The following is a 12,165-nucleotide window of genomic DNA, read 5'->3' as shown; positions in this document are numbered from 1 at the left end:
ACCAAGCGGGTAAAGTTAGTGTTGGGTTTTCCACTTGAATTTTACACAGCCCCTGAATAAGGTCACAAAATCGCAGTTCCTTTCACACCAAGTTTCCAGTAAATTTACTCAAAAAATTACAGTGAGTTACACAATGGGAATGGAAGAAAAATAGGTCAAGTGTCCCATCTTTCTGAGATCGACCTTTCACGCATTCACGATCAAGTCTCTGTTACAACCCTCATATCGATACTGTATCTATATTTACAAACATAGAACATTAGTTTGACTTTTACTCTTCTAAGACTTTCACTCAGAACAGCGCCTGGTTGAATGTTGCTGCTTCTGAAATATGTCAGAAGCCCCTTTTGCACAGAGGTTCTCTAAAACTGCCAGAACAATACTAGCCCTGCCGCTGCCAGTGTCTACAAAGTCAGATATGGAGAAAAGAAAAGAAAATTGCCAATGTGAAAGAATCTAGAAGGCTGGTGTGACAATGTCAAGATATGTGTATTTCACCTTAGTTTACCCGCTGTACCCCTTTCACACAGATGCTTTTAAATCCTTCAATTACCATTTACTTGAACACCATGTCATGTTTTTGCCTTCGCTTTGCCATCAACAACATTTCACGCAGTAAAACTTTCCCGCCTCCCGGTGTTGTTGTTTGAATGAATAATGCAGGGCCAGACGCGAGAAACAACGCCCGCGGTTTCCAACGCGCTTCTATTCTCTTTGATACCCCGCGCCTACACTTCACCTTTTACTTTGGCTCAATGAACACACTTGTCACGGCGCAGAATCTTGGTGGGGAAGTACAAATATGCCGTTGCTGCACTTGAGTTTATTTCATCAGGTATCAAACCCAGTATTTATTTTTCCTGAAGACTGACCTGAATACATATCTGAATACATATCTGTCTTCTCCTGACGTTGTCAAAATATGATTTTCACCAACGGTAATATAAAAATAAAATAAATAAATAAATAGGCAATGTGGCTTACGATGTTGGGGTCTTCTGAAGACGTGAGGCGGGAATGGAATGAAAGAGAAAGTGGTGGGAAAAGTCTGCAAAGAATAGCAGCGTTAATGACGAGTTTATCAGCACTTGAGGTTCCGTCTGCTTATCAAACAGCGGCAAACATTAAGTGGATGAACTATTAATATGCTCTATTTCATCTTTTTCTTCTCGAGTTCCACTGGGTCTCCTTCTCTTTATCAAACTCTCTCACCAAAGGCCAGATTAACTATTAAACGCTCTTGTCATTATCTGCCGCGCCCCGAAGCAATTTAGCGACGCGGCATTAGCTCTCCACAAGTTGCATTTGACTCCCCTGAGGAAAAAAAAATTCTCACTGGTTTATTCGTTTTCTCTTTTTTCTTTTTGAGACGGCTATCTGTCAGGCTTAATAAAGTGCGAAGCATGTGTTGTAAAAGATTAATCTGTTGCTTTCCCAAGCATACTGGAATGAGGCTCGCTCACCCAGCGCTAAAAGTCAAGGCTAACATCGAACGGCCAGAGCAAGAGAGAGAAGGAGAGAGAGAGAGAAGTTCATATCAGGACCTCAGGGCTCGTGGCCTTAATCTAATGTCAAACGTGTCCTTCACTTCCCCCCTTCTTCTTCACCGCTTGTCCTCCGTTTCTTACTTTTCCCTTGACGTCCATCCATTGTTCCTTGAAGTCAAACATTTGCGTGCGACAAAAATACACAGTCAAACCTCAGTTTTTGGCCATAATCCGTTCCAGAAACCTGTTCAAAAAATGATTTTGTCGAAATTGGAAACTTTTCCCATTATAATCAATGCTTGCTTGAGGAGGTGGCCTCTTTACACAGTATCATAAAGTAGTTAACTGATAGTTGCCAGGTTCACGCACAAAACCCATAAAAATTCATTTTCTTTCAGAAATAAAACAAGTAATCTGTCATTTGAACTGCAAATTTTCAAGCATGCAAGTCTTGTAATTCAAATCTATGTCAAATTTCATGAATGTAAAATCATTCCGGTACAGTCAAACCTCGGTTTTCGACCATAATATGTTCCAGAAAACAGATTTGGTCAAAAACGAAAACATTTCTTATGATAATCAATGTCAGCTTTTATTTTTAATCGTGATTCAGCAATACAAACGCGCCTGCTCAAAATGAAACGCTTCTTCTTTTCCTTTCGGCTTTTCCCTTGAACGAACGATACACAGGGCTAATGTGTCAGTCACAATGAGACATGTCACAAAGAAGTGACGTACAAGGAAGCGGAGGGGAGTCGAGTGGTGCATTCAGTTGCGCTCAGTTTGGTCGAGAACCGAATTTCAGTTGTAAACCGAGGCATAAAAAAAACTGAGATTTTTGGTCGAAAACAGAATTGGTTGAGGACTGATATTTGTATTGTTTTGCTCTCTGTTTTCCCCAGAGATTTATCCTTAAAATACTTTGTGTCCATAATTGCCTTCACTCTCCTCTCTATTCGTCTTCATCTGTACTCTGCTTTTCCTCTGTTGCCTTTGTATACTGCCTTTTATACCTTGCCGCCAGATGACGTTCTCCTTTTCCCCCCATTTTTATTTTTTTGCTTTATGGCCTGCTCTGCTTGTATCTTCCTTTTCACTTCCCTCCTCATTCCTTCCATCTTGTTTTTAATTGGTATTCGGTTACTCCTGTCTTCCTTTTCTTCATTTCACTTTCTGTCATCCCGCCTCATCACAACCTTCACTTTTGTTCTTCATTGTTTTTTTTGTCCTTCACTTCCACCCTTCTTCTGTGTCCTTCTTTTGCTTTTTTCCTTCACCTAAGGTCTTCATTTTGCTTTAGGTCCTTCAGATCCTCCCAACTTCTCTTGCCGTTTGTTCTTCACTGATGCCCGACTTCACATTTGTCTTTTGCTTCCTCCCATTTCTTGCTTTCTATTCAATTCTTCTCAATTTTGCTCTTTTGTTTTCTTGTGCCCTTTGGGTTCATCTTGTGTTTCTTTCCTTGATTTTTGTCCTTAACACTGCACCTTCTTCCATAACTTATTGGAGTCCGTTCTTCATTTACTTGCTCTTGCATTCCCTCTTCCTTCCCACTCCTTCCTCATTGATATTCCTTCCATCCGTCTTCCCGTCCGTGCCGAGTCGTTGCTGTGCGTTTTTAGAGCTTCTCGTGCTGGAGGCAAACTTTGCAGACACCTAAAACCATTCCGTTGCTCATTTTCCCGTTTTTTTTTTCCAGGCTCACTCCCTCATTAACGCACCACCCTTCTTTCCTCTTCCTTCTTGCTCGCTTCCATCATGGCCCCATTCTCATTCATGCCCTAATTTCCCCATATTTTCACAGAAAGCTTTGGCTGACCGCTTTAATCTTGCCAGCCCAAGTTTTCACACACTCGCAAATCGCGCCTGTCTGTCAAACATTTAAAAAATTCGGGGACAACTTTTCCTCGGGTTCCAAGAATGACATGGTGGGTTTCTTCTTCCAAGGACTAAAAATGTGTGTCTTGTGTCTTGCAGTGATTGTTATCCTATTTGTAATGAAGAAGCGCTACTACCATAAAGATTCATTGGCCGGCATGAAAAACAGTGGTGAGATCCACGAGCAACTAGTCACGTACGACGAGGAGGGCGGAGGCGAAATGGACACCAACGGGTATGTGGACATACACCAAAACATCTCACAAAATATAATTCATAATAGCAAAAGATACCAGAAGTTCAGCAAAACTGGGATAACGATCGCATTTGTGTTTGTGTGTATTTGGTTTGTTAGCATTCTACTTCCTGGTCCATATAGTATGATGTCTACATTAAGACCTATTTGATTTTGTATTGTTCCATTCTTATAATATTTACTGATACAGTGAATCCGAGAATTTTTTGCAGATCGGCATTCACAGATTTCATTTAATTTAAAAACCAAGCCTTAATTATTCTCTGAACAACTCAACTGACCTTGGTCCCAGGGATAATCTGAAATGACTTGAGGCAATTCATTGAGTTCAAAAGTAATCCCTTGCCACTATCTTGTAGCATCTATGAGTATAAACTACTGTATTTTCCGGTGTATAACTCAACATTTTTTTTATTAAAAAGTTTAACATTTTTTACATAAAATGTCAGGAATGAAACAGCCTTAGCAACCTGCTTTTTTTCCACTTCACATTGACCGAACTTAATGAACTATTTTCCGGTGTATAAAATGCACCAGAGTATAAGGCGCACCCCCAATGAATGGTGTGTTTTCAAACCTTTTCCATATATAAGGCGCACCGGACTGTAAGGCGCACTTTCAATGAATGAAAAATGTTTTCCAATATAATATATAAATATATAACTGTTTTCCAATTATAAGGCACACCACATGATAAGGCGCTACACTAGAGGCAGCGGTTATGCACTACTTCTACAGGGGGACAGTATGTGCGAGAACGTTGTGGCTCAATATTACTTCATATATAAGGCGCACCTGCATATAAGGCGCAGGGTCATTTTTTGAACAAAACGAAGGCTTTGGATGACCCTTATACACCGGAAAATATGGTATTTGGGGGGATTGAATAGGTCACTATTCCCCCAAAACATAATCTGTCCAAAATCAACAGAAAAAAAGACTATTTCAATACATTTGTACAGACTGGATGTTGCACATCAATACTGACCCGTACGCCAGCACCGATGCCAGCGCTGATGCAACATGGTGACTTTTCCGATAAATGCACTTGGCTGACAACACCCCAGTTAAACCTGATCAATAATGAGCGTTGTATAGTTTACATAATAAACACAGACACATCTCGGGACTTAGTACCTGAAAACGCAAGACATGTCCAAATTACTTGCCATTTTATTTATATATTTTGAGAATTTTTGGGGTAAAATAGGCTTATATAACATATTTTTATAGCCATCAAATATCAAAACAGAGTAAATTTGACCCAAAAAGTATGTGCGGGCTAAAAGCGTGTTGGAATTTTTTGCAATCCTTGATGCCACTTTTTTTTCTGTGTATCAATATTTATTTGCACACTTAGTCACGCGAGACGCGGTGTACTAGAAGAAAAGCCACATGGTGTATTAATCCTCCTTCCTTTGTAATATTTATCCCCTTTGCCGCGTCCTATCATTGAGTGACCCAGTTTAGCTGAAAGGAATCATTAAAGTTTGATGTAATCTGAATCTAATCCAATGCGAAGCCTATTAAAAGCCGCCTGCTTAATGCCTTGCTCATGTTCGATGTTCAAAGAGCATCACTGTCGCGATACTTATTGGCCAATTATCTTCAATTTGTTGCCAAGGCTGTCAGTGGGTGGCCTTTCAGTCACTGTGGAGCAGCATTTTGATTATTTTTACCTGTGTGACTGTTTAACCCATGTGACCAGATGAACCCATGGTACCGTGACATTGTTTTTGTTTAACATTAACTCATTCACTGCCATTGACAAATTTATTTGGGAATTGAAAATATGACCTAGAGCACCATTTCCGAATTTGTTCAGGTTTTGGATTTTCTTGTGGGTGGTGCAGATAAAGCCCTGGTCAGACCTCTGGAAATGTTTTATCCCTTCCACGAGGGAGCAGCATTTGCCTTTTGTACAACCGGCCCCACTTGCACCTTATATTACTCCAGACCAATATAACTAAGGAAGGAATTTACTCCTTTTTTCTGACGAAAGAAGAGTGTCTAAGTGTTCTAACGCCGTATTGAATGTTTATGAAGTTCTAAAACTCAATATTCTTTGGGAATTTGAATGAACATGACAAAAACCCTGGCACTGGAGTTGACTCATTTTTGCACGTCTGGTAGTGAATGAGTTAATGAGCACATTTGGACAATTTTGCCAGGAACTGTTGATTGCTTTTAATGTAAGTGACCAGAGTCTTTTGTTATCTTGGACAACATTTTAGACCTTTAAAATGTGGTCCAACGTCACATTACACTTTTATTGCTTTACTGAAATGACCAGCAGTCCACTTTTAAAAAGGTACTTCATTTAACATGGTTACCTATTTTTTTGTGTGACCAGATGAAAAAAAAACATTTGAAATTTTATTTTCCAATTTGAACTAATATGTTGTTTGTTTTATCTCAGTGACAAGACGGTTCCAGGAAATCTACTTTTCCGGCAATTCAAAAATGAATGCAAATGAATTTCTTAATTTTTGCGAGCATCAAGTATGTTTTATCTTGAATGTTATGCAAGTTAAATTTGGTGACAAAATATCCAACTTCCATAGGACTCTTGCTTTATGAAGCTGTTATTCACAATTAGTTTTACAGCGACAAACAATTGCAACATGCCCAACTAAAACCAGGTTGAGTGTTGCTTACATTGTTTCCCACTGGACTCCTTGAATACAAACATGGACTCTTCCTCTCCCCTCCAGTTATGACGTCTCCATCCTAAGCTCAGCATTCAACGATGGCTCCCTCCTTCGCCACCCAGACTGCCTCCCCCACCCGTCTCTCTACGCTATGGTCCAGAAGTCTCAGCCACACCAGCACCAAATGCAGCCCGCCTCCGCCGCCAAGGGCGATATGGCGGCCATGATTGAGATGAAGAAACACGATGCGGACTACGACCGTGAAGGCTTTCCGTACGACACGCTGCACATCTATGGCTACGAGGGGCCCGAGTCCATAGCGGGGAGCCTCAGCTCACTCGGAAGTTCTTCCAGTGGCGGCTCGGACTCTGACTACGATTTCCTTAGCGACTGGGGCCCCAGGTTCAGGACCCTGGCTGAGCTGTACGGTGTGGACGAGTTGGACTACTACCACTAGTTGACCTTTTCACCATGGCACCATATGTACTTCCGGGTGGCAAAATCTTAGATGGCACCATGAGTAAACCAATGTGCCCTCACAGATGACACATATTTTGTGTGATACAATATAATACAATACAATTCAATACTTATTGATTCATATAGCGCTTTTACAACAAATGAAGCTGTAACAAGGCACTTAACATGGACAGCTATTATACACAGGAAATAAAGCAGTCACAAAGATAGTAGAAAACACCAGGGAGTAAAACGAAGTAATGGTAAAATAGAGAGTGCAACCTGCCTTTTGCGAGCAGGCTTGCCTTTTACCTGAATTTAGTCCAAAACAACCAAACATTTTATATAACACTGTGAGAAAATGCCTTCCAAAAACAGCAACCACTGTTCCATGTGGAATAATCTCATAGCCCCAAAAGCTGTCGTCCTAGTTTTAGTTCATATCAGAGGTGGTCAATTGCTTTTCTGCCACCCGGAAGTACCCTGGCGTCGACCGCTTACTATCAACAACAACAGCCATAGACAAACCAACAAAACAACACACTTGAGCAGGAATGGGGACAACAGCGGACGTTTTGTTTCTGGACACAGAGCTTGAAGAGTTACGTTTTATTCCTTCTCATCCAATCGAATTGAAGGATGTTCCTTTAGGGGGAGTGACCAAATGTGCACAAAATTGCGATTTAAGGATGCAATTAGAGCCAATTAGATTTGACATCGGAGAGCATTTATATGGCGCATTCTTTATTTGTGTTGTACTTTTTGTCTTTACGTGCACATATACACACATACAGTACACACACACGCACAAAATGTCTACTTTGTTAGGGAAGCCAGCGCAATCTAATGGAACCAAATATAAAGACAATCATGCAGCCTTCATCAAAGCTATCTGAGGGAGCTTTTGTACGGGATCATGTCGTTGTAACAAAATAAAGTTGCACCATCTCTTTAGTATAATTTATTTAACAAGAAAAGTTAAATCATGATGGAAAAAAAGAAAGACAAGTCATGAATATTGGAATATGTGGAAGTTGGTCGACATCTGTTTTATTACTTACATGAGTTGTTTAAAACAATGGATTTTCTGGACTTTATACAGTTTACAATAGCAAACTAAAAAGTTTTTACATAAAAAACGCCCACTTCTATCAATTATATATATTATCACTATCTAAATGCACCCAACACAAAAGCTTCATATCAAGATAATCACGCCTCGTTTTGATTGACACTATCTGGGGTAGGTTTCATCCTGGATCACAGTGAATTGTGGAAAGGTCTCGAAATGCAATCCATATACAGAGAAATACAGTAAAGGTTTGCTGTTGTCTATAATTGTCTCATAACAGTCACAAATGACTACTTTTGTTCAAACGAAGAATCACACTGACCTCAACTTAGTTCAGAGGCACCAAGATGTAAAACTACTATTGCATAAAATGAAGATGAACCCACACAACCCAAACCCATTAAAAAAACACCAAGCACCGGCACATTTTTGAATGCAAATGTGAAACAGGTAATTGAATACAAATTTAAGAGTTTGGCCTAGTGTTGTTTAACTAATTTTGCCAATGTATTTCACTTCTGGTGTTTATAGTTTAAAAACACATGAAAATACATAAAAGAATATTTTATGATACGTTTTAGTGAAAACGTGAAATCTACTGGTACATTTCTGGTGCCAGTAAAACTAGCTTGTTTTTCCTCAGTTGGTCCATTTTGCAAGTTTATCGCTGCAAATTGAGTGACAGGAAATAGTCCAGTACAATTTATGTACTTTTTGTCCCATGTTTTTTTTTCTTTGTTTGGTGAGGAAATCTCAACTCTCAGAGGCCTCCTCGCCCCGCATAACTCAGGAAACACACAGCAGCTCCGAGGGTGCCTCAACTACTTTAACCTCTCATCCCCCTGGCTACTGGCAGCTGGTGGAAGCACATCCATACAAAATAAAAAAAGAAAAGAAAGAAAAAATGACAACTTATGAAATGTTTGGCAACAAAAGGCCAGAAGGCTGGTTGCCAAAAAAAGTTTGAATTGCGAAGGTTAGACGTTTTAGATTCAAATTTAGGCACTCATGGAGTGAGAAAATCCTAAAGAGCAGAAGGTTAACTGAAGTAAAATGAAACCTGGCCAAACTTGTCACTCATTTTAAGCATTCATGAATAAGAAGAGAGTCATGGCTGGAAAGGGCACTCATAGACCAGTGCAACTTCCGTAAATTATATAATTAGAAAATACGGTATATCTATGCTCAAATGTAAATAATGTATTTTTGTTTATTGCTTTTCTTGCTTGGAAGGCCGCCATCACAATACGCGGAAGTCACTTTTGTGTTTTCTCGTCGGCATTCACGTGTGAATTTGGTCTTCCTTCCAACCTCTCTCGAACCAGTGCCATGCTAAACAGACTACAATCCACTTCCCGTTCATCTGGGGGAGGGTTTGAGTTAGGGCGCGGAAGGTTATCTCCGCCGGCGGTCCCACACATTGTCACATTGTTCAGTGGGCCTGATAAACAGTCTTGGAGAGGAAGAGATTGAAGCTTAAGAAAGAACAAGACCAGAACAATTAAGCCATTTCAAAATTTTTGAATCATGACAGCACAATATGAAACCTTTCCAATCAAGATGTTTTATCATTTATAGTTGTACCAATGCTAAAATGTTCTCGATAATCCCTCACAAAGAAAGTAAATTGACAAACAAAAAATGCATATCATTGTTCCGCAAATGATGGCCACCGCTCTCTTAAAATTTTGATCTTGGTGCCATCTTGTCGGCTCCTGGTGCAGAGGAACATGTATGTTGAAGTCAATTGAGAAACTTTTTGTAGTGCTTTGCTGCAATGATGTAGCATCTCATGGTGGTGACCAAACTCTAAAATAACGGTAGGTGGTGTCACTTATTTATGAAAAGGGTTCAATATGTAAATAAAGGAATCTAGTGTCTGCCTTTCATAGTTTGTTCATGAAAGCAAGACAGGTAAACACACCTTTGATTTGAATATCCATATCAAAAGTGATTGTGGAAAACAGGATTTCTAAACTACCTTGAAAGACAAAGACAAAAAGGCTTACCAAAAATCTGCATATGTGGAGTGTTTCATCCCATTTGAGGTCACTGTTCCTAACTAAAATAGCTACAACCGGAAAGACTCGAAATGGTTGCTAAGATGAGATAACAAACAAAAACAGAGAAATAGTAGCCTATTGGGCATCCAAGAAGATTTTGCGTCATTTGAACTTTGTTACTAACCAAAACAGTCGCACAGAATTAAAACATATATATTTAAACATTAAAATATTCAAACATACCATGTAATATCACTAAAGTGTGCTATCTTATCGCTAGAATATACAAAACGGTGTATATTGGAAACAGAAATTAGAAAAGATCTCATAACAGTTTTAAACCTTCAAACCACTGCTACTTTCCATACACAGAACGGCAACACAAGAGAATGAAAAAGTGCCATTGAAACACCAAAATGTTCAACCAAACGATTACATTTCAACCAGCAAATGTCTGTTAGCCTAATGCTAACATATAATGCCAAATAACATCGATAGGAAAAGGAAAATAATGTTGATGTAATGGCAATTATTAGCATTCAAACAACTCCTACTTTCCATATGTATCAGCAATAAATACAAATGTAGAAATTTAAAGATTGTACAAGATAATCACGACATCAGAGAGAGTACAAAAGTTCTTCATTTGATTGCTAACAAAAGGTGGCCACGAACAAGCGAGTAAGGCCTTCATTTTGCCTGTTGCGAGCATCTCCCATTAGGGTATTTATTTTTGGAAGAAATTGGCCAAATGTTGAGTTTGCTGGAAAATGTACTGCATGGAACTTTGTGTGCTTTCTCTCGGGGTGATAAAACGATTTGTTTTTCAGCCAATTTAAGCACAAAAGAAGCAAGTGTAGACGGACAAATTGGCCAGCCATTTTCTCTCGCGGGCACAGAACAAAATGTGCATAGAAAAAGAAAAAAAGAAAAAAACAAGACAAGACAAGAGAAGCACACAATCAAATGTTTTTTCCCTTATTCTCTGACACATTTATACATCTTCACTCCTTGAGTGTGACTGACCAGTGAAGTGTCTCAGAGGGTTGTCACGGCAACAGGTGATATTACAAGCCTGCATAGCATTGAAATTATTATTGAAATCATTAATAAGTGTTTATGTTTAGATATATCTTTTTTTTACAATTGTGTCATTGTGATTTTGGCTAAAATGTTGAAAATGTTTCATTTCATGAAGTCAGTGTCTCAAGTTGAGATACAAAAATGAACTTGAGTGTGTGTGTGCGTTGGTGCACTACTTTTGAACATATGACTTATTTTTTTGTATTTGCCTCATGTTGCTGACAGACTTACTTACACATGTAAAACAAACAAAAAATGTGCCTCTCCTCATAGTCTTGATTTGTTATTTCTATAATACTGTATTTAATCAATTATGAATTCAACACAATCAATTTTTTGGGGTTTTCAAAAGGATCTGTCGCTGCAAGCATGGCGACGACGTATGACGAGAGCACCTATAATGTTTTCATTAAAAAAAAGCCAATGACAATAAAATTATTTGATGTAATGTTAAATTTACAATTTAAATTTTTGTACAAAGTTCTATTAAATTGTGATGATGAGTGTAAGGTCATCCATCACAAGGCCTTCACAAATGTTTGAAAAAATATATATACGCTGTCTATTATTTGCTATGTAAATAGAGAAGTTGTGTGCCTTCATTATGTCAAGAAAAATAATACTGGATTTTTTTTTTGTGTGGGGGAGTGGGGGGTTGTTTTTCTATTCCATTATTGAGTCTTTAGATGAAAAGGTTTCTTGGATAAGAAGCAAAACGTCCGACACCCTCAAAAAAGTACAGATGACGGCTGAAGAAAACTTTTCATTGATGGACCACTCCTGTACGACTGAGAGCTTACACAAACGTATTATTGAGTCTTGTTTTTACGGTGTGTTTGTGTATAGCTAACTACTGTTTATTACCTGACATTTTTGTAAATGTACAATAAAAACTAAACTTTTGATTTTTTTCATCCCGTGAGTGATAGTTGAAAAGTTGTCGCTTAATTAATAAAAAAGGGGGGGGGTATACATCCATAGTTATGTTATGCAACAACTGTATTGAGTACACAGTATGAAAGAGTGAAATATAACTGAACGATTCTTAAGAAAAGGACTGACATTTTTTTTAACAGAGGTTTCGTTATTTGGCAAGCAAGAGCCTCCTCTTGGCCGATCCGATTATTTCCTGTCGCTCCTTTAAAGTCTGGAACATGTTTTGTAAATGTATCACGTTACATAGCGTCAAGATTGGTTGGCTTCCTGTGAGGGACAAAGCACCTCAGGGTCATTTTTACCTTTGCAAAATGTAAGTTATCTTTCTTTGTCCAGAGGT

General features: G+C 38.8%; 1 protein-coding gene across 1 annotated transcript in view; it reads left to right on the top strand.

The window, feature by feature from the left end:
- The window catches only part of cdh5 (cadherin 5), a 33,691-nt gene extending 21,888 nt beyond the window's left edge, over positions 1–11,803 (top strand). The window contains exons 14-15 of the mRNA XM_089012227.1: positions 3,465–3,600; positions 6,336–11,803. Of these exons, the coding sequence (XP_088868353.1) occupies positions 3,465–3,600; positions 6,336–6,729 (530 nt within the window). The 3' untranslated portion in view covers positions 6,730–11,803. The remainder of the gene's footprint in view (positions 1–3,464; positions 3,601–6,335) is intronic.
- The last annotated feature ends 362 nt before the right edge of the window (positions 11,804–12,165 follow it).

Source organism: Hippocampus bargibanti, linkage group LG13, assembly GCF_051943395.1.
Source record: "Hippocampus bargibanti isolate YZ-2025 linkage group LG13, ASM5194339v1, whole genome shotgun sequence".
Classification (NCBI taxonomy): domain Eukaryota; kingdom Metazoa; phylum Chordata; class Actinopteri; order Syngnathiformes; family Syngnathidae; genus Hippocampus; species Hippocampus bargibanti.
This window is presented reverse-complemented; position numbering and strand designations above follow the sequence as displayed.